Here is a 19,901-nt window from a genome sequence, read left to right as displayed (position 1 = left end):
TGCTTTGAATAAACCTGGTTTAGACTATGAATGATTTTATATTGGGCATGGGCTTTAAAGTAAAAACACATTTTCAGTCTGTTAGACTCAGAAAGATTGCTCATAATAGTAAGCTATCTTATGTGTTGTTTTAAAGGAGATAACTGCTGATGTGTGCCCAAGCTGTTCTGATCTTTGATAAATATTCTTCAAAATGTGTTTTCATGGAATTAGAGTAACACAAATGCATACTTTTAAATTAAAAAATTGGCAAACAAAATGAAGTACCAAATTTGTGTGTTTCAGCTGTCTGTATGCAAGGAATTGCAATTGCCACCCAGTGACTTTCAAGGGAATGCAGATTTAGTAGCAGTAGCCTGTCTTAACATTCCTGGTGAGGCATCTTCTTTACAGGTGAGGAATGTAACAGTGTTTTTCATTATATAATATGCAAAAGTAATTAGAATATCTTTGGTCATTGAATCGTTCAGAACTTTATGGTGTAGTGATTAGTCAGTATGCCAGCCATGCAAACACCGTTTTCATAAATATTTGTATTTAATTTTGTGATGCCTAGTTTAAATTGATAAAATGTGTTTTTTTTGGGGGGGGGGGGATAGACATAGGGGAAAACATTCAACCAGAAATTTTTCATGGGAGGATTTGTATTTGTTAAACAGCATATGTCTAAATTCTTCCTTGAAACCATTGCACGATGTTTAACAGCCTTAAATAATCAATTCCTTATTTTTTCACATAATCACATAGTATAGGTAGTATAACTAAAATATTGAAATGATTTACATTTGTCATGTCAATACAGATTGCATAGCTAACAATCTAATTTGCTGTCTTTACAAGTCTCTATCAGTAATGGTTACCACAAGTGAAGGATCGATAAGATATTGGCCCAGTCTTGTGCATGAAAGTTCCTACACTGAGACGTGCACAGATTTTGGAGGCTCTCTCTGCAGTTTTCTCACAGCTGTAAAGGTAAAATAGAAACTTCAATGTGAAAATCAATTTTATGAAATTTTAATGTTGCAGATGAACAACTCTGGGAAATCTTTATTTTATTCTGTCTCTGATTTCATCGGGGGCACCATAATATATATTTAAAATAGGAGAGCAGAATTTTACTTTGAGGAAAACTATTATATTTTGAATGTATCATGAGCTGACATGATTCATTGGGGATGGGGGGGCAACACTGGGGAAAGTGGAGGGCAGTAGGGAAAGACAAATACCAAATTGCAGGAAGATTGGTTTAATTGAAGAAGCCATAACGTCCTGGAGTTCTCTCATACATAAGATTGCCATATGTTGGAGCCAATTTGATAGCAAATAGCAACAACAGCACTGACAATAGATGTGCATTTTCCTTTTCAACAAAAACTTTTCACCTAATAATGTCATAGACCAAACTGAACTTTTTTTCATCTTCTAGGGAGGAAGTTTTATTTTATCATCATCACGGAGCCAGTTTATCCGACTGACGCCAGATAACTCTGGAAAGATTCATCAGCATGGCCTCCCACAAGGACAAGGCATGTTTTCAGGAATCGGTCGAAGAGTTTCTTCTCTGCTGGGCATCTTGTCTCCCAGTAATGATGCAGCAGTAAGTCTAAATACTTTACAGCCAAACTGGGAAACCTGTAGTCTATAGGTGGCCCTCAAACACATTTCTTTGTGCTTTCAATATTGTGATTCTAACTCCATGCTTATTTTCAGAAAAAGAAGGCTTATATGGGAACTGTAACTGATGGGTCTTAAAAATGCAAATAAGCTGATCACTTTTAACATTAGGATAGTAAACTCTTGTTTCATTCTACTGGAACCTTCAAATATAGAAGTAAATCAAATACGTTATCCATAATTTTTCTTTAATGCAGCTCTCTAGTGTTCTTTGGAACAACAGCAATTCAAGATTTTATGCATTAACCAGCTGTAATCTTCACAAGTGGGAAGTCGATGAAACTGCAGAACGGCAGGTTCTCAGTTGGGATGTAAATAGACTACTTAAAGAAAGTATCATGGAATCGATATGGGTAAGTGGCAGTACATGTGGAATATAGCACTAAATGTTTGTCTTATGTCTGGTACTTTAATATCTCTTGTTTCAACAGGGATCTGAAAGTAACTATGGAGAAATTAAGGGAGAGGTCAATGTTCAGTACTTGGATTTACAGCAAAATCGGTAAGTTCTTGTTTAAAATATTAGGTAAGAGTAGACATTCTGCCACATTCCAATATCTTGGGCCTGTAATTCCCAGAACCTCTGAGCATTGTTTACTGGAATTTACAAAAAATGTAATCCAGAAAATTGAATGCACTAAAGTATGCACGTGTGCATTTTCACAGTGGACAATTTACTGGTGTAGGTGGTAGTAAAAAGCCTGGATCTTTCCATCTGTAGCTAGATCCTTTCTGCTTGAATTGGAAGACCTGAACTGTGCTATGTCTTTGAATTTAGTCTCCTCTTAAACCTGCCAGATCTAGCTAACCTCCTTGATATGTAAGGCTATTACTCCTATCATTCTCAGCCAGTATAGTGAATGTGAACTGCAGTTCAATCACATCTGCAGGATATGAGTTTGGGGAAAACTGTACTAAAGATTTAGTGTTATGGGTATGATAGAGTTGTTACTGAGCGTTTAGGACAAACAGTGGGAAAGTAGCTAAAAGGATAAATACAGCAAGATTCATAAAGTAAAACAATGGTGAACAATTTCATAGTGTGCTCATCTCTTTTTACATCCATGACAACACAAATAGGATTGGTAATACCAAACTTTTTAAAGTTCTTACTAATTTGTTGATTTAACAGCTTAAAAAGTTGTCCATTTCTGTAATTTAATCAGGGATCTTTTGTTAAATTCCTCTTTCCCAGCCAAAAGCAAAACAAAACAAAAAAAATTGGAAATGTATACATATATTTATATTAATTAGCAGATGAAATATTCTTTTAAAAATGCTGCATTGTGACAATTTTGCTTCACAGCTAAACATAGTAAAGAAGGATTAAATCCTTAGTCTGCATTTCCTTAGTGGAACCAGCCAATCACTGGCCTTGGAATGCTGAGAAGGGGGCTATGAGGAAAAAATATATATAAAAGGAGTGTCTTGGCTGTTAAACTGTCAAGTGATGGGGTCAGTTAGAGGTAAGGACCAGGAACAAAAAGGAATGGTTACGGTCATAAGCAAGATATTCCACCGCAACATTACACTTTTTAAACCTTGGAGGTGCTGGACACTATTTTTGGCAGTAGGGACGTATTTCAGAGGTGCTTCAGCTGTATATTCCCGCATGGCTGTGGGTTAGATTTACATGGCCCCTGTGGGCCCTTCCCACTCTTAATATTCTTTGATTCACTAATTGGAGGACTTGAGTGTGGTTATGTAAGTGATATTTCATATGCAGAATAAATTAAGTGCTCCTTTGGAAATAGGTAAGAGCATTGAGGTGATGTGTGTTTTTTCTGAACATTTGAAGAAATATTAAAAAGGCTAAGGTGTTCAGTACTTGTGGGATGAAGATAGAGTTTAGTTTGGTTTAGGACAATTAAGTCCAGCTAGGATTATGAGAGGATAGGGAAGAATAAACCAGTGAGATGCGTTAGGGGGCATTGAGCAGTTAGGATGCATCTACACCATCCCTGTTCACTGATCAAGGCAGTTCAGGCTTCTAGGAGCTAAGGTCCAAAACACGTAGAGGACTACAATTGGGCAAACCCCAATCTACACATTTTCACACCATGTTAATTGCCATGGCCCAATGCTGTGGAGTCATGGGAGCTGAATAGCTAGGAACCCTTGTTTTGCTACTTGTGTTTTAATAGACTTTTGTAAGTTCGATGTCTGTTTAACTCTTATATCCCTGAATGAATAGTGATGGCCTGGTGATTTTGGCTGCTGCCTGGCATCTTGGTGACAGCCCGTGCCTCATCTATTATGCTTTGGTAACACTGGAAGATAATGGTCATCCCACATCTGATAATGTTGTTGTAGAGGTCACCCAATATAACCCACCTTTTCAGGTAACTGGCATAATACTAAACAGTTTTTACCTTCTGTTTACTCTTGAACTTATGAATATTATTTAGGAAGGCATGGTGTGATAGTACATTGGCCATTGGTGATAGTAAGCGATTGTTTGAAATGTTTGAATTGTTGAAATGTTGAAATGTTTCAAACAAGTAAACAAGCATGGGATTCTTTTTTGGTGGAGGAAATAATGTCTTTATGAAATTCTTTTTTTCTCTTGTTGTTTTCCTTTTTCTAATATTGCTTTAAAATCTGTGCAATTACTTTATGATCAAAGTTGTCTTTGCAAGTCTCAGTCTTTGGGGCAGAAGGTGTAGTATGCAAAAGTTCACAAAATTAGTAGCAGTTGTTGATTTTTTGTGTGTCAAAAGTGTCTTTCCTGCTTTTTAATTCATTTTTTATTTACAAAGTAGGAATCTGGAATTGAAATAACTGGGGGGGGAAAGAAATCAAAGCAAGACACAGTGTGTTTGGGGTGTGTGTGTTTGTGTGTCTTACTGTCAGGTGTTGTTCATTGTAATCTTTAAGCGATCATTTTTTCAGGCTGAAGAACCGGTGGGTCATTTAGTGGTCCCAGATTTCTCCAGCCAAGCTGCTTGTCTTTACACAGAAGAAGTTGTATTTGCTTGTTCAACTGGAACAGGAAGACCTTCCTTGCCCCAGGAAAAAATTACATTTTGTTCGCAAGGTAAGAACTCCAGTGAATCCAAATTGCACATTTTACAGGTGCTCAGTAAGCCAAGGAAGGTGCTTTCAGACCTTCCCAGAAAAAAATGTCTCTAGCCATTCTAATTCTTCTTTCCATTGACTAAGTATATGACTTAGCAGTGAGGTAGCTGATAATAAAATATAAGAACAATATTGAGTCTTTTTTAAGTCAGATGTTTGTAACTTGGGGACTGGCTGTATACATGTTTCCAGTATAATTCAGATGTGCATTCTACGGCATTGGTGAATGGTGGTAATGGTGGGTTTCATTTATGTTTTTCAGGTGATAGAATTTTAGGAGCAGGTTCTTGTGCTGGACTTCCCATTTTCTTTGCTAGAAAAAGTGGTATTTTAGCTGTATATTCCAAGGAAACAATTTCTGTGCTTCCAGAAGATATTGAGGATTCTCTAGCCTCCTCTATAGCTGAGCCAAATGATGAGGTAATAATGACAAATTAAAACATTCTAAGTGTCTTAGAAATGAGCATAGGTTTTCATGGATTGCACACACTGCATCCGATACTAATTGTGTTCATCTTAAGGATATAAAATTTCTGCAGCTAACCTTTGGTTTTTGTGGAAAGGCTAGTCCTCCCTTAATTTTTCTTTTTATTCTGTTTTAGAGTATTGCATTTGAGCCTTCTTCTAGAATGGATATCGTAGTGCCAGAGGATAAGATAAAACTGTTAAAATCTGCTTTCTTGCAGCATTGCAGGTATGAAATAAATGTAAATTTAATGTTGAATGGGTTTCATTCCAGGAAATACATTGTCTTTGTATAGCATCAGTGACTGACGTATTTAGTGAGCTTTCTGTTTGTTGGATAATACGTTAAAGACATTATCCTATAGTAAACATGGATATTTCTATGGGTACAGTATATATGTGTGCATATATGTATGTATACATGTGCCTTTAAGCAGCCTCTCAATTTATAGTAATCCCATGCACTTCATCAAGGAATACTCAGAGGTAGTTTGTCATTGCTTTCCTCTGAAATACATCCTACAGCATTATATATTCCTTGATGGTTCCCCATCCAAGTACTAACCAGGTCTGAGCCTGCCTAACTTCCAAGATCAGTTGGGATGTTACTGGAGTATACAGATCACATACAACTTATTATTACTCACATATAAGTATATTTCTGCTTTACATTCTGCAAACTACACATAATCATCTTAAGATTCTCATTGAGTGATTTACAGCAAATAATACATGTATGACGATGATTCTTATCTACAAAATGCATGTTGGGTTCTTTAGTAGGACAACTAGCACAGAACATTTAAATAGTGTTGAGAAGTTATTAGAGACATACCTAAGATTTTAGTGATCAGTTTTAATAATGTCATATAGCATTGCCACCAACCCAGTATCTAAAATGGAACACAAACAAGAGCACTTGTGCTTTTGAGTTCATGGTGCCGAGAAATATTTAGAACCTTTGTATAATTACACCCCACACCCAAGTTCAAGCAACACCCCTAGATTCAGAATGTGCCCCCACAGCTGCTTAATGGTGAAGGGAGAAGTCAGTCGGGCAATGCTTAGTTGTGTATTCTGTAGCCAGAATATTGATAATATATCATCACCCTTAATCTCCAATATATGTGAATTCACTGGTGATCTGGGAGAGTAGTGTCTCTTTCTCAGGCATTCCTTCGCACCCACTCCATAATCTAAGGTGGGAAAGATCTCTGATGTTTAGGAGTCATTTGCAATGGAGTGGAAGGGAACAGGGGTAAAAGTATGCTAATGGACTGTTACACATGTCGGATTTTGGGCATGGTTCCCTTTGAAGAGTTGACTCATTTGTATCTTATCTTTTTATTTGAGGGATGATGTGAAGAATGCACAAGCCATAGTTGCTGAACTGTTTCCCCAACATGTAGATTTAGGCCCATCTTCTGATCTGGATAGTGCTGTGACTCAACTCAGTGAGGAATTGGTGGATGATTATCCTACATCTGATCCCCGATGGGCTGAATCAGTTCCTGAAGGCAAGGACTGTTGTGTGTAAAATGGCTGTGCTCCATGTTGTGGGTGGGAATGATTATATGGTGAGGGATCTCTCTCAGAAAGAAACTCATATTTGTCATGTCTTCTGTATACCTCAAGGATGAAAGATATTTAGAAACACAACCACAGCTCATTGTCATTGACTGGCAAGAAGGAGCGATGCCCTGCTGACCAACACTGTAGAACTGCCTACCTCAGTATCAATACCTGAATTTTAGAGTGCGACAGGGGATGATGATTATGATGATAATATTTTCTTTATTTCTTATCCACCTCTCCTTTTGACTTGAGGTGGAGCACAGTATATAGTCAAATGCCTCTATAAAGGCACATATTAAAACATATTTAAAATACAACCATAAAAGCATATATTAAAAGTATGCATATTAAAATAGATGAAACATGTTCAAACACAATAAATACAGGGCATGATTTTTAAAATTCATAGAAATTGATTGGGTAGGCCTGCTGGAAGAGATAGGTCTTCAGTGGTGTTTTAAATTCTGAAAGGTCATTCAGCTGTCAGACCCCCTTCTGGCAGGTAATTCCACAGTCCCAGGGCAGTCGATTTAAAGTTATCTGGGCGACAGTCGGGTTCTGGCTGGTTGGAGTAGCTGCTCTCCAGAGGACCTCAGTTTGCGGGGTGAATTGTATAGGAGAAGGCAATCCTGTAAGTAACCTGAACCCAAACCATGTAGAGCAGGCATGGGCAAGCTTTGGCCCTCCAGGTGTTTTGGACTTCAATTCCCAACAGCCTGGAGGGGCAGAAGTTTTCCCATGCCTGATGCAGAGCTCTAAAGTTCAAAACCAACACTTTGTACTTTGCTGGAAACTAATTGACATTCAGTGGAGTGACTTTAATATGGGGTAAAGGGGAGGGGGTGGGATCAAGAGGCAGAGTGTAGCCATAGCATTGTAGTGAGTGCAGAATCTCAACTTCTTTTTTTTAGAAAGACATATATTTGTGGTGACAGTTTCTTTTAAAAAATAGCTACAATTGAACTAATATATATACTCCATGACATTTTCTGTATAGAAGCAGCGGGTTTCACCAGCTCCTCCATCATCCTCCTTCGCCAGTTGGACAATAAGTCACAAGCACATTGTCTCTACATTGACTTCCTTCGTAAGGTAAGCTCCCAGAGTTCTCAAGCAGAAAAATGGATATGATGCAGTGTTGCACAGGCCTTTAATTTACTGTTATCTCTCTCCAAGATGGGTCTGTTGGGACGTCTGAACGTTGTTCAAATCAGAAATGCACCAATGGCAACTCGGTTATTACTCAGTGAACATGCAGAAAAGTTAGCTGCAGCCATTGCTCTCAAAAACTATCACTACAGATTGCCAGAGGTAGTGAATGCAGCCATACAGCTTGCTTTGGAGAAAAGAGAAAGTGACATTCCACCAAGTCTAACTCCTGCTGATGTTTTCTTCAGAGAGGTAAAATAAAGTCTTTACAAGCTAAAACACTTCTATATTTTCTATGTGTATACAATTTTGCCCCAGGGTACAAAATCTTTTTTCCTATTACATCTATATCGGGTGTCTCAGAGAATATTAAGTAGAACATTTAATTTCCTGATTTCATAAAATCTGAACTAAACGATTGCTGTATATCCCAAGAAGAATTTTAAGTGTTGATTTTGCCATTGTCAATTTTTCAGGTGTCACAAATAGATGCTATTTTTGAATGTTTGCTGGAAAAAGAAAAACAGATCTTGGAGGATACATCTGTTCAATCTGATGAATGGGCTGAAATAGTTATCTATGTAAATAACATCATGAAGGTATGAAAGTAAATTTTATTTTAATAATAACATGGGAGTAAACAGCAGTGTAGAGTGTTTTATCCACTGTTATGAAAGGTGATTTCAGCTCACAAAAAGTACACCATCAACTCTGGCAAGTCCTCCAGTCCTTTGCAGAAAGTTTGAGGGTTTTGCCAGTGGCTGCAGCAGTGAGGAAGATCCATTATTGTCAATAAATGTCAGTTCCATTATCTGACAAACTATTCAATTTCACCCAGTGACCTAAAAACTATGGCTGTATTTCACCCAGTTAAGTGCTTTTGAATCTCATTTGATTTCAGTAGGAAAATTAAATAGTTCCATAAATTCCTACTCCAACATATACACCCCCAAAAGAAAAATCAGTGGGATATTAAAGTAGGATGTTAAAGAAAAGGGGATTTCCTGGCCTTTTATTTAATTCATTTCCAAAAAAACCCCTCTCTCATTTGCCCATTTCCTTCACATATTATATATTGGAAAACACCTTTTTAATAATTACTAAGGATTTTTGGTAATTTTGAAAAACAAAATTCTATCCACTGTACTTGTGTCTTGGTCTGCATGTTCTTTTTAATGTATACAATACATATTTTTCTTTTTCTATGTTGATTTGTATTGTTTTTAATTAATGGTTAGTTCAGTGTTTCTGGGTTTTGACAGCGGCTACTATTTAATATTAAAATACTTTTTAAAATGTAAATGAATTATTTCCTGATTCAAGATTAATAAGAAATGGAAGATTAGTATGACATGCATTTAACAAAGAGAATCTTGGTATAGGAAGTTATGGTAGTGATAGCAAACAAATAAAACTAATACTACATACAGCAAAAGGAACAAAGGAGTAGGATGTACAAAGCAGCTTCAAATTAGCATGCAGGATTGAATACGTAAATGAAAAATATAAACAATTATAACCATCTCTTAGTACATACGTTCAAAAGGTGGCAACATTACTTGATAATGTGAAAAAGAAAAGCAATGAAAAGCTGTAAAAAGCTGAAAGTGGCTTGTGAAAAAACACAAGTCTTGTTTCTGATAATCTTACAAAAAAATTCAGCAATACCAACAATCTCTCAATTGTATCTATACGCTGTTATTCTCTGGATAGCCAACCCAGCCATTCATGTTCACACGAGTTAATTTTTTTATGGCAGTTATTGAAGGGGAATTCAGATTACTTTTTTGATTGAAACTGTTGATTCCTTTTCTTTTTGCATCAGCTTTATTTTTCCTGCATTGGCAGATAATTGAGTTTCTCTATTTCCTTTTCCCTTTTGGCTTAACAGGTACCTATTATTCCAGTTCCCTTAATCTCTATCCCAGTCTAACTATCTCAGGTTTTTAGATTTACCATTTCTTTTTTTTAAAAAAAAGTCATCCTCCAAGCATATAGATGCCTTCCTCTAGTTTCGCGGTCGCCCTCTTTATCTACAGCAGTGATTCCCAAAGTGGGCTCTACCGCCCCGCCCCGGTGGGCACTGGAGCGATCCAGGGGGCGGTGATGGCACCTATTAGGACATGGGGGCGGGGGCAGAGGAGAGGTAGGGCCTCTTCCCAAGTGCCGGAGACAGGGCTGATAATCTTCTATACTTCTCCTGAGACGCTTGTTGGGACACAGAGGGCAGAGCTAATAATAATAATAATAATAAAACTTTATTTATACCCCGCCACAATCTCCCCAACGGGGACTCGGGGCGGCTTACATGGGGCCATGCCCAAAACAATACAATGTAAACAGCATATAAAAGAACAGCACAACACAATACAATAAGCAATACAGTAAATAATATCCATTACAAAATAAAACAAGGAGACAATAAAAACAAGGGCAGACCACATGAACATTAAGTTAAAAATCGGGGTGAGAAAGACATAAAAATAAAAACCACAGCGAATAGGGTCATAAGGGAGTGGGGTATTCTGGAGGATAGATATTAGAGGGAGCAACGGAAAAGAAATATAAAATGGTTGCTCTCCAAAAGCACAGCGAAAGAGCCATGTTTTCAGAGCTAAGGAAGGGGGCGGGGTCTCCTTCCAAGAGCCGGAGACAGGGCTGAGCCTCTCTACCTCTCCTGAGAGGCTTTTTAGGACTAAAGGGCGGGGCCTCTTCCAAAGAGCACGGGACAGGGCTGAGCCTCTGTATACCTCCCTTGAGGCACTTGTTAGAACATGGGGGTGGGGTAGAGAGGTTCAGCCCCGTCAGGCACTCGGGAAGAGGCCCCACCCCCTCCTCTAGCTCCACCCCCTGTGTCCTGGCAGGCACCACAAGATAGAGATAGAAGCTCAGCCCTGCCTCAGAGCTCGTAACTCCGCCCATCCCAGTCCTGGCCGCCCATTTGTGGCCCTGCCCACCTCCACCTCCCAGCCCTGCATTTTGGACTAGGGGAGAGGCTCAGCCCTGCCCTCTTGAGCAGGAGCCACGTCCACCCCTCTAAGCCATGCCTTTCCAGGGGGCGCTGAGTCATATTTTTTCTGGAAAGGGGGCGGTAGGCCAAATAAGTTTGGGAACCACTGGTCTACAGCCTTAGAAGTGCTTGTCATCTGAGTTGTACTATTAGATCAGTGGTTCCCAACCTTTGGGCCTTCAGGTGTTTTGGACTTCAGCTCCCATAGTTCCTAACAACTGGTAAGATGGCTGGGATTTCTGGGTGTTGAAGTTCAAAACACCTGGAGGCCCAAAGGTTGGGAACCACTGTATTAGATGGCAATGCTGATAAGTAGGCTCCTTCACAAACAAATCTTCTTTTGGTAAGATTCTGCATTTTCTTTTTCAATGTTCTTTAGGATATGCTACAAGCTGCTCTCCAAGACCGCCAATCTAAAGCATCTTCGTATAAAGTAAGAGAACCTCCTGAAACAGAACCAGAGTATGTTCCATGGACAGGTGAGAACAGGAAAAAATATGTAAATGCGTACTGCTGGTTTACACCAGTATTTTTCGGTATTATTTATATCCTACTTAAAGACCAACACTGAATTAGCTTTTGAATTTGTTGCTTGTGCTTTATGTTTCATAAATATCTGAATAAACACAATAGCTTTGTGTTTCATAAATATCTGAGAGACTTTACAGAAGATAGATTTAAGAATCTATTTTTGCATTTTTGTCCTGAATGTCTAGGGTAGAATACCTGCTTTGTGGCAGGCCAGTGAGAGGAAAGTGCTCACTTCAGACTTAAAGGATCAGTCCTCGTCAAAAAACCTAAAACCCCAAAAGAAGCCCATTAGAAGCTGGTGCAGTACTGTGAATTAAAGAATTCTAAACTCAAGGGATAATTTTGTCCAAATCTAAGATGTATCATATTTCTTCAACTTAAAAACTGGTTGATAGTCACTCTAGGTTTTCCTTGTTTTTATAATATTGTATATGAAGACCATTTGTGTTTGTATGTTTTTTAGGTTTTAATCATATATTGTATTGCTTCTCTTGTTTGCTGTTTTGGGTCTTTTTGGGGGGAGATAAAGTGTGATAAAAGCAACTATTATTATTTTGTTGCTACACTAGTTTAATAATTATCAAATATTCAGAACGTAATCTGTTGTCGATCACGCAGAGATCGACCTATTGGTCCCTCTGGTTTATGACATGAAGTCATTGAAGCTGTTGCTGCACTGGTGTATAAGCATTGATTTTGACGGACATTTATTAGGATTTTATCATTTTAAATAGGTTGTCGTGTGTGATTTGCTCTAGAACTTATCAAAAATTACTCATATGTTTAGTGTGATTTAAAAACAAATACATCTTGACAAGTTTCTTCTTCATCACGGAAGGGTGCAGTTAATAATTTTATAATGATTAAGAAGTTTATAAATGAAGTAGCAAAACATTTTGGCTTGTTCCTTTTTCTGTTGCCTAAAATAAACTAAATACATATTAATGTTTAAGGACTGAAGAAACTATGAGCTTAGTTAATAAAGTTCTCTTTGTTAATCACATTGCATTATGCATACATATGTGAACTCATATGTTTCTTACTGGAGAGAAAATAGAGAAGAACAGAGGAGGACTGAATACATTTCAGACATAGTACCTTCACTACCAATTATAATATTTGTTTCTGTTCAATGAGTATTATTGCGTAACTACAGTATCTTGGAATCACTACTTGAATGAATATGAAATGCAACCAAAATATGTACTATAAAGGTGATTTTGCAGCAAACAGCACAATTTCTCTCATAGTCGTCTGAGTAAATGAGTATGTTTTATTACAGCTCCCTAGTGCATGTGCACATATGTTGTTACACATAATTTACCTGTATGCAGGCTACATATATCTCAAAAATGCCTTCAGCTTAGAATTTTCTAAAATATGAAGTGATTTTATTGCGATTAGTGGGAGCTGTAGTATTGTATTTTAAAAAGTCAGTATTACATAAAGATAACTTCTAGCAAAGTAGACTCCTGCTACTTTTGTTAAAAACAGTGATGTTCTCTGAACTTTTCAGGTTGTTTGAGAGAAAAATAGTGACATGGGTAGATATTTCACACGGAACTTTAGAAATTACTTTTTGTTTTGTGGAACTGTGGCTTGCCTATATTTTGTAATGTCCACTTTTTTCTTTCTTTCCTGGACACACAGATAGTTCCATCTTATATTGAGTATGCCTGTTTTGTTCTGGAAATAGTGAAAACATTTATAGAGGCAGTCCCTGGGTTATGAACAAGATAGGTTCTGTAGGTTTGTTCTTAAGTTGAACTTGTATGTAAGTCAGAATAGTAACATTTAAAAATGTAACTTCAGCCAAAAAACATTTTTAAGTTGTATAGCATTGGGAAGTGTTAACACCCTTGTAGTGTTTCTTTTGCTGCCTGTGCCCGTTCAGAAGATTTCACCTCACTTTCTGTCTATGTAACAAGTGGATTTGAAAATTTTGGTGATAAAAGCTTCACTGGAGACACCTTTTCCCCATGATCACTCTTCCAGGAGTGATTTCCCCTTCTTACAGGTAGATTTCCTTTCATCTCCAGTTGTCTCCCTCCTGTTTGTAACTAAGAGTCATATCTAAGTCGTATGTTCGTAACTTGGAGACTGCTTGTATATACTTTCTCTTTTTGCATTAACTTCTGTATGTCAAGTGGCTTTAAATATTTCTTTTTCTGGTCCTTTTAAGCATCTGTTGCTGTCCGTACTGCAATAATGCAGCAACATGAAATTATTCTGAAGAAGGTCTATCCTCAGGTTAACAGTAAGCTTCGTAGCACAGTGACAGAACAGCTGGTGGCACTATTAGACTGCTTTCTGGAGGGTTATGTTTCTCAGCTGAAGTCTGTGGACCGACCTGAGTATCGAGAGCGGCACAAGAGTCTTGAAATGGAATACACGCAGAAGAGATCAGAATTACTGTTACCACTACGTAAGTGATGTCATTATTACATGAAGGACTGTGTATATCTTTGATAATGGGTAACTGTGCTAATGGTCAACTGGGACATGTCATATATATGACAGGAAATGGGAAGAGAAAGGAATAGGAAAGATACTTTCATTTTTTACACACACAAAACTCCCTGTATTTTTAAAAACATTTTTTTAGTTTTCATAACCGAGTTCTATTTTAGACATTACATTTTTCATTTCAGTTCGAAATTTTAAACCTGAGATAATGTTTGAATTCGTTTATCTTTATGGGTGCTTTTGTGATAGCAAGACCATTTCACTGTGAGATTTTAACCAGTACAGTGTTCCCTCACCTATCATGGGGGTTAGGTTCCAGGACCACCCGCAATAAGTGAAAATCCGCAAAGTAGGGATGCTATATATTTATACATTATTTTAGTAGTTATACACTATTTTAAGTCTTTATCAACCAATAGTGTGTTGATAAATCGCCTCCTTCTCCTCCCATTGCTGCTTGGGCTCCTTTTCTCTCCCTTTGGATTCTCTTTCCTTAGGCTGTAAATTGTAATTTTTTATGATTTATAATAGGCTTTTAGAGTTTATTGAAAAACCGCGAAACAGTGAATCCGCGAAATGTGAACCGCGAAGTAGTGAGGGAACACTAATATTTATGGATTGCTTGAGATCTTTTCAGGAAAAAATCATTTTAATAGTATATGTTACTAATTTACTGCACCTCTTATGGAAGACAAATACCTTTCTCATGTGTTGCGTTGAATTCTGGTATTTCTTCCTTGTAAAAGTATACATACTGAAAGCCAGAGGTACTAATTCATTAGTGTTATATTTCTACTAATAAATGAGTTATGCTTCCAGATAGTGACTTTCTATTTTGGAGGGAAGACTGTTAATTATTTACATTTCTCTATTATATCTGTATGGGATGTCATGCTGGCATTGGTGGATAGGGGTAGCATCTTTGTTTTAGTAAAAGAAAAACTGGCTTTAATAATCAACAAAATGCAAAAAAAGTTTTATAAGGTGGAAGGGGCATGTGAGTCTTCTGGAATGAGTTGAAAGGATCTGTAATGACAAAATCCCATCCCTTCTGGGATTCAGAAAAAAAACTGAAGACTTGGCTATGTACACAGGTGTTTGAAGAATAAGTATGTGTTGGCTTTGACGTGGTCTGAATTAAGGCTCTTGTTTAAGGTCTGGTGGATGAATGGCATAAGCACTTTGCATTGTTTTAAACTTTGCGTATTGTATTTTATAACTGTTTTAATTGTTTTAATGTTTTAGTTCATTGTATACTGGTGTAACGGCATCAATTGCCACTTGTAAGCCACCCTGAGTCCCCTTGGGTGAGAAGGGTGGGTATAAATAATTTAAATAAATAAATAAAAATAAATACATCTTGTTGGGTTTCATTGAATCAGTTTAGATATTTTAGAGAACATTAATGAGCAATGCTATGTGCATAGTATTTTGAAGAAGTACCACAAGTTTGTTTTTCTGCCATGATTTGAGGTTTTTCTACAATATTTATTCTCAATTTGAAATTGAATGAATGAATGTTTATTATGTATTCTGCAAGGATCACAAGATAAAATATTTGACTGTAGGCCTTTTTCTTGTTTGGTCCAGTTTCTCTTGGACAGTACCAGTTAGCTGCTACTCTGGCAGAAAAATACCGCGACTTTGACATTTTGATACAGATGTGTGAACAGAGTGATAACCAAGCCAAATTGCAACGTTATATGACCCAGTTTGCTGATCAGGTAATGCTATTTTGCTCTTAATCAAGAGTAGTTTATGGGGAAAACCTTTTAACTTATTTTTCTTTAGAAATTATTAACCACTGATACATAGTAGAATTGCAAATGTTAGGCAGGACATCTATCATATCTAACCTTAATTTCAAATTTCAGTATGCAGTTCGAGTATACAGTCATTCACGTAATGTATTTTAAAAGTAGTCCTGCTGCCATCCCAGTGTGTTTCTGTCAGCCACACACTGAAAACGTATGTGCTGCCACTGCAGGAACCTGGAGAATCAGTGGATGTTGGTATGAGAACAAAAACATTTGATTTATTTCTCCAGAAAATGTGAGAGAACAATATCAGGAAGGATGATTTGGTACTATCTGTTCTTTTTCTTCATCCATTAGTAGTGCATACAAATAAGATAAAGACAGACAGATTGTATATGTAAAGACTATGGATTACAGGATAGGCATGAAGATGCAGTTCTCACCATATTGCCTTTTCTATGCTATCTGTAATTTTTTTTTATCCTGACTTGTTTGCCTTTTCTCTTGCTTTTCCAATATAAGATTTTTTGTGGGTTTCCATTAATGTAGCTACAGAGTATCTCAAAACTGTTGTGCTTTTTAAAGTGTGTTTTATATTCTCAAATGTAAATAATAACATTATGAGCAAAGTGAATTTATTATTTTTACAGTGGAAATGTGTAAGTGCTTCTTCATCCTCTAGTGAAGCATTCCAGAATTGTAAACATATGTATGTATGTTAATAACTGATAGCATTTATACTAAGATTTTCTCTACTAAAATACTGACGAGATAAAATGTTTATATTTAACATTCTTTATAAGATTGTTATTTTTAACCCATATTTCAATTCTGAGAAACTGTTACTTATACAGAGGTGAATTTTAGAATTTTTCAGATTTCCTTTTCCGATGGTATTTGGAGAAAGGAAAAAGAGGAAAGCTGTTATCTCAGCCCCTTGCTCAACACGGTCAGTTAGCCAGCTTCTTACAAGCCCATGAGCATCTCAGTTGGCTGCATGACATCAACAGTAGTGATTTTGAAAAGGTAGGCTTTATAATTTTAAAATATTTTAACAATGTCATTAATAAAAGTCACCTGCTGCTGCTCAGTCGCATAGTTGTTTCCAACTCTTTGTAACCTCATGGACCAGTCCACGCCAGAGCTCCCTGTCGGCCGTCGCCACCCCCAGTTCCTTCAAGGTCAAGCCAGTCACTTCAAGGATACCATCCATCCATCTCACCCTTGGTCGGCCTCTCTTCCTTTTTCCTTCCATTTCCCCCAGCATCATGATCTTTTCCAAGCTTTCCTGTCTTCTCATGATGTGGCCAAAATACTTCAACTTTGCCTCTAATATCCTTCCCTCCAGTGAGCAACCAGGCATTATTTCCTGGATGATGGACTGGTTGGATCTTCTTGCGGTCCAAGGCACCTACTACTCTGCTTTTCCTTGCTCTCTCTATCACATACTCTGTCTCAGGTTTGTCAACGTGAGTCTTTGTTCACAAGTACACACCTCCTGTAATATACAAAGCAATCAAAGATATCTGTATCTTGTACCTTAATTTTGTTATCTGCCTGTATTTATTTATTTATTTATTTATTTCCAATATTTCTATCCCGCCCTTCTCACCCGAAGGGACTCAGGGCGGCGTACAATTGGCAACAATTCAATGTCAACACATCATTAAAAACAAACAGCATATAAAATCTATTACAAACAGTTAAATACAGTATAAAATATAAAACATATGCTTAAAATCCGTTCATCCAATATCCTTGTACTTTATCCATACATCAGTCTGGGTCTTCTTTGTCGTTTATTCGTTAAAAGCCTGAGCACATAGCCATGTTTTTAAGGCTTTTCTAAAACTCAAAAGGGTTGGGGCTTGCCGTATTTCTCTGGGGAGGATGTTCCACAGCCGGGGAGCCACCACCGAGAAGGCCCTGTCCCTCGTTCCCACCAGCCGTGCTTGTGAGGCAGGCGGGACCGAGAGCAGGGCCTCTCCAGATGACCTTAGGGATCTTCCTGGCTCATAGGAGGAGATACGTTCGGACAAGTAGATTGGGCCAGAACCGTTTAGGGCTTTATAGGTCATAACCAGCACTTTGAATTGGGCTTGGTAGCATATTGGCAGCCAGTGGAGCTGGCTTAGCAGGGGGGTGGTGCGCTCCCTGTATGCCACCCCAGTTAATAATCTGGCTGCCTCCCATTGTACTAGTTGGAGCTTCCAGACCGTCTTCAGAGGCAACCCCACGTAGAGAGCGTTGCAGTAGTCCAGACGGGATGTAACCAGAGCATGGACCACTGTGGCCAATCAGACCTCCCAAGGAACGGGCGCAGCTGGCGCACAAGTCTGAGTTGTGCGAAGGCTCCCCTGGCCACCGCTGAAACCTGGGGCTCCAGGCTCAGCGATGAGTCCAGGAGAACACCCGGACTGTGAACCTGCGTCTTCAAGGGGAGTGTGACCCCATCCAACACAGGCTGTAACCCTATTCCCTGTTCGGCCCTACAACTGACCAGGAGGACCTCTGTCTTTTCTGGATTCAATTTCAATTTGTTAGCCCTCATCCAGTCCGACACAGCGGCCAGACACCGGTTCAGGACCTGAACAGCTTCCTTAGTGACAAGTGGGAAGGAGTGACAGAGCTGGACATCATCTGCGTACAGATGACACTGCACCCCGAAACTCCGGATGATCTCTCCCAGCGGCTTCATGTAGATGTTAAACAACATGGGAGACAGTACTGAACCCTGCGGGACCCCACAAGTCAATGGTTGTGGGGCCAAGCAGGTGTCCCCCAATGACACCATCTGGGAATGCTCCTCCAGGAAGGACCGGAGCCACTGCAAAACAGTACCTCCGAGCCCCATCCCGGCGAGGCATCCCAGAAGGATACCATGGTCAACGGTATCGAAGGCCGCTGAGAGGTCCAGCCAGTTCCCGGCGTAGATCATCAACTAAGGCGACCAAGACTGTCTCGGTACCATGCCCCAGCCTGAAGCCAGACTGTGCCGGATCCAGATAATCGGTATCTACCAAGAATGCCTGGAGTTGTGCGGCCACCGCACGTTCCACGACCTTGCCCAAAAAGGGGAGATTGGAAATAGGCTGATAGCTGTCCAATTGAGTCGGATCCAGTGATGGCTTTTTCAACAGCGGTTTGATTACAGCCAATTTAAAGCTTGCTGGAACAATGCCTTCCTGAAGGGAGGCATTCACCACCATCTTCACCCACTCGGCCAATCCCCCTCTGGCTTCTCTCACCAGCCAGGATGGGCAGGGGTCTAGGATGCATGTGGTAGCCCTCGCCTCTCCAAGCACCTTGTCCACGTCCTCAGGCTGAACCAATTGAAACGAATCCATCAAAATGGGACAAGCATGTGCTCGTGCTACATCCTTGGAGACTGCCGTTAATATGGTGTCAAAGCCAGAACGGATCAAAGCGACTTTGTCCACAAAGAACCGAGCAAATGCTTCACAGCGGGCTGCCGAGTTGTCAGGGATCCCCTCTTGGGGGACGGGATATAACAAACCTCTAACAACTCAGAACAGCTCCGCTGGACGGTTCTTTGCAGACGCAATATTAGCTGCAAAGGAACCATTCTTTGCAGCATCTATTGCCGCGGCATATGCCCTGAGGTAGAGACATAGCCGTGTTTGGTCTAGCTCGCTCGGGTTTGAACGCCACACGCCCTCTAGTCCCCTCTTCTTTCGCTTCATCGCTGCCAACTCCTCAGTGAACCAAGGAGATGGTTTAGCTCGGGTACTCGGGAGGGGACGTTCCGGAGCGATCGTGTCTATTGCCCTAGTCACCTCCTTATTCCAGAGAGCGACCAGAGCATTGACATAATCACCAGCCAAGGTGGCGGGAAACTTCTGAAGAGCCGTCAGGAATCCTTCTGGATCCATAAGCCTCCTGGGGCGGACCATTTTAGTGGGTCCTTCACCCCTGCGGAGGTTGGGGGGTGCAGTAAGTCTAAACCTGATCAGGTGATGGTCGGTCCATGGCAACGGAGCAATGGTGAGCTCCTCCACACCGCCACCTTCCTCTCATCCCTGACAGAAAACCAAGTCAAGTGTGTGCCTGTAAAGTATTGAGTCTTCTGAATGAAGGGTCCTTGATGAAATTTATGGATATATTTAGCATTAACCTGTAAGCTGAGGTCCTTCAGGAACAGAAGGGCTATTGCATGAGAAAATGTAACTGACATC

At 39.2% G+C, this 19,901-nt stretch overlaps 1 protein-coding gene across 2 annotated transcripts in view; it reads left to right on the top strand.

The window, feature by feature from the left end:
- The window catches only part of nup133 (nucleoporin 133), a 40,017-nt gene that overhangs the window by 3,035 nt on the left and 17,081 nt on the right, over positions 1-19,901 (top strand). For both annotated transcript variants that reach the window (XM_003215867.4, XM_062975654.1), the window contains exons 4-20: positions 286-393; positions 841-972; positions 1,427-1,597; positions 1,872-2,027; positions 2,106-2,176; positions 3,869-4,016; positions 4,567-4,711; positions 5,015-5,172; positions 5,355-5,446; positions 6,571-6,734; positions 7,790-7,884; positions 7,969-8,193; positions 8,418-8,540; positions 11,331-11,430; positions 13,665-13,907; positions 15,539-15,672; positions 16,573-16,731. In XM_003215867.4, coding sequence (XP_003215915.1) covers positions 286-393; positions 841-972; positions 1,427-1,597; positions 1,872-2,027; positions 2,106-2,176; positions 3,869-4,016; positions 4,567-4,711; positions 5,015-5,172; positions 5,355-5,446; positions 6,571-6,734; positions 7,790-7,884; positions 7,969-8,193; positions 8,418-8,540; positions 11,331-11,430; positions 13,665-13,907; positions 15,539-15,672; positions 16,573-16,731 — 2,424 coding nt within the window. The remainder of the gene's footprint in view (positions 1-285; positions 394-840; positions 973-1,426; positions 1,598-1,871; positions 2,028-2,105; positions 2,177-3,868; positions 4,017-4,566; positions 4,712-5,014; positions 5,173-5,354; positions 5,447-6,570; positions 6,735-7,789; positions 7,885-7,968; positions 8,194-8,417; positions 8,541-11,330; positions 11,431-13,664; positions 13,908-15,538; positions 15,673-16,572; positions 16,732-19,901) is intronic.

The sequence above is a fragment of the Anolis carolinensis genome, chromosome 1 (assembly GCF_035594765.1).
Source record: "Anolis carolinensis isolate JA03-04 chromosome 1, rAnoCar3.1.pri, whole genome shotgun sequence".
Lineage (NCBI taxonomy): Eukaryota > Metazoa > Chordata > Lepidosauria > Squamata > Dactyloidae > Anolis > Anolis carolinensis.
Note: the sequence above shows the minus strand (reverse complement) of the source record. Positions and strands in the feature narration are given on the sequence as shown.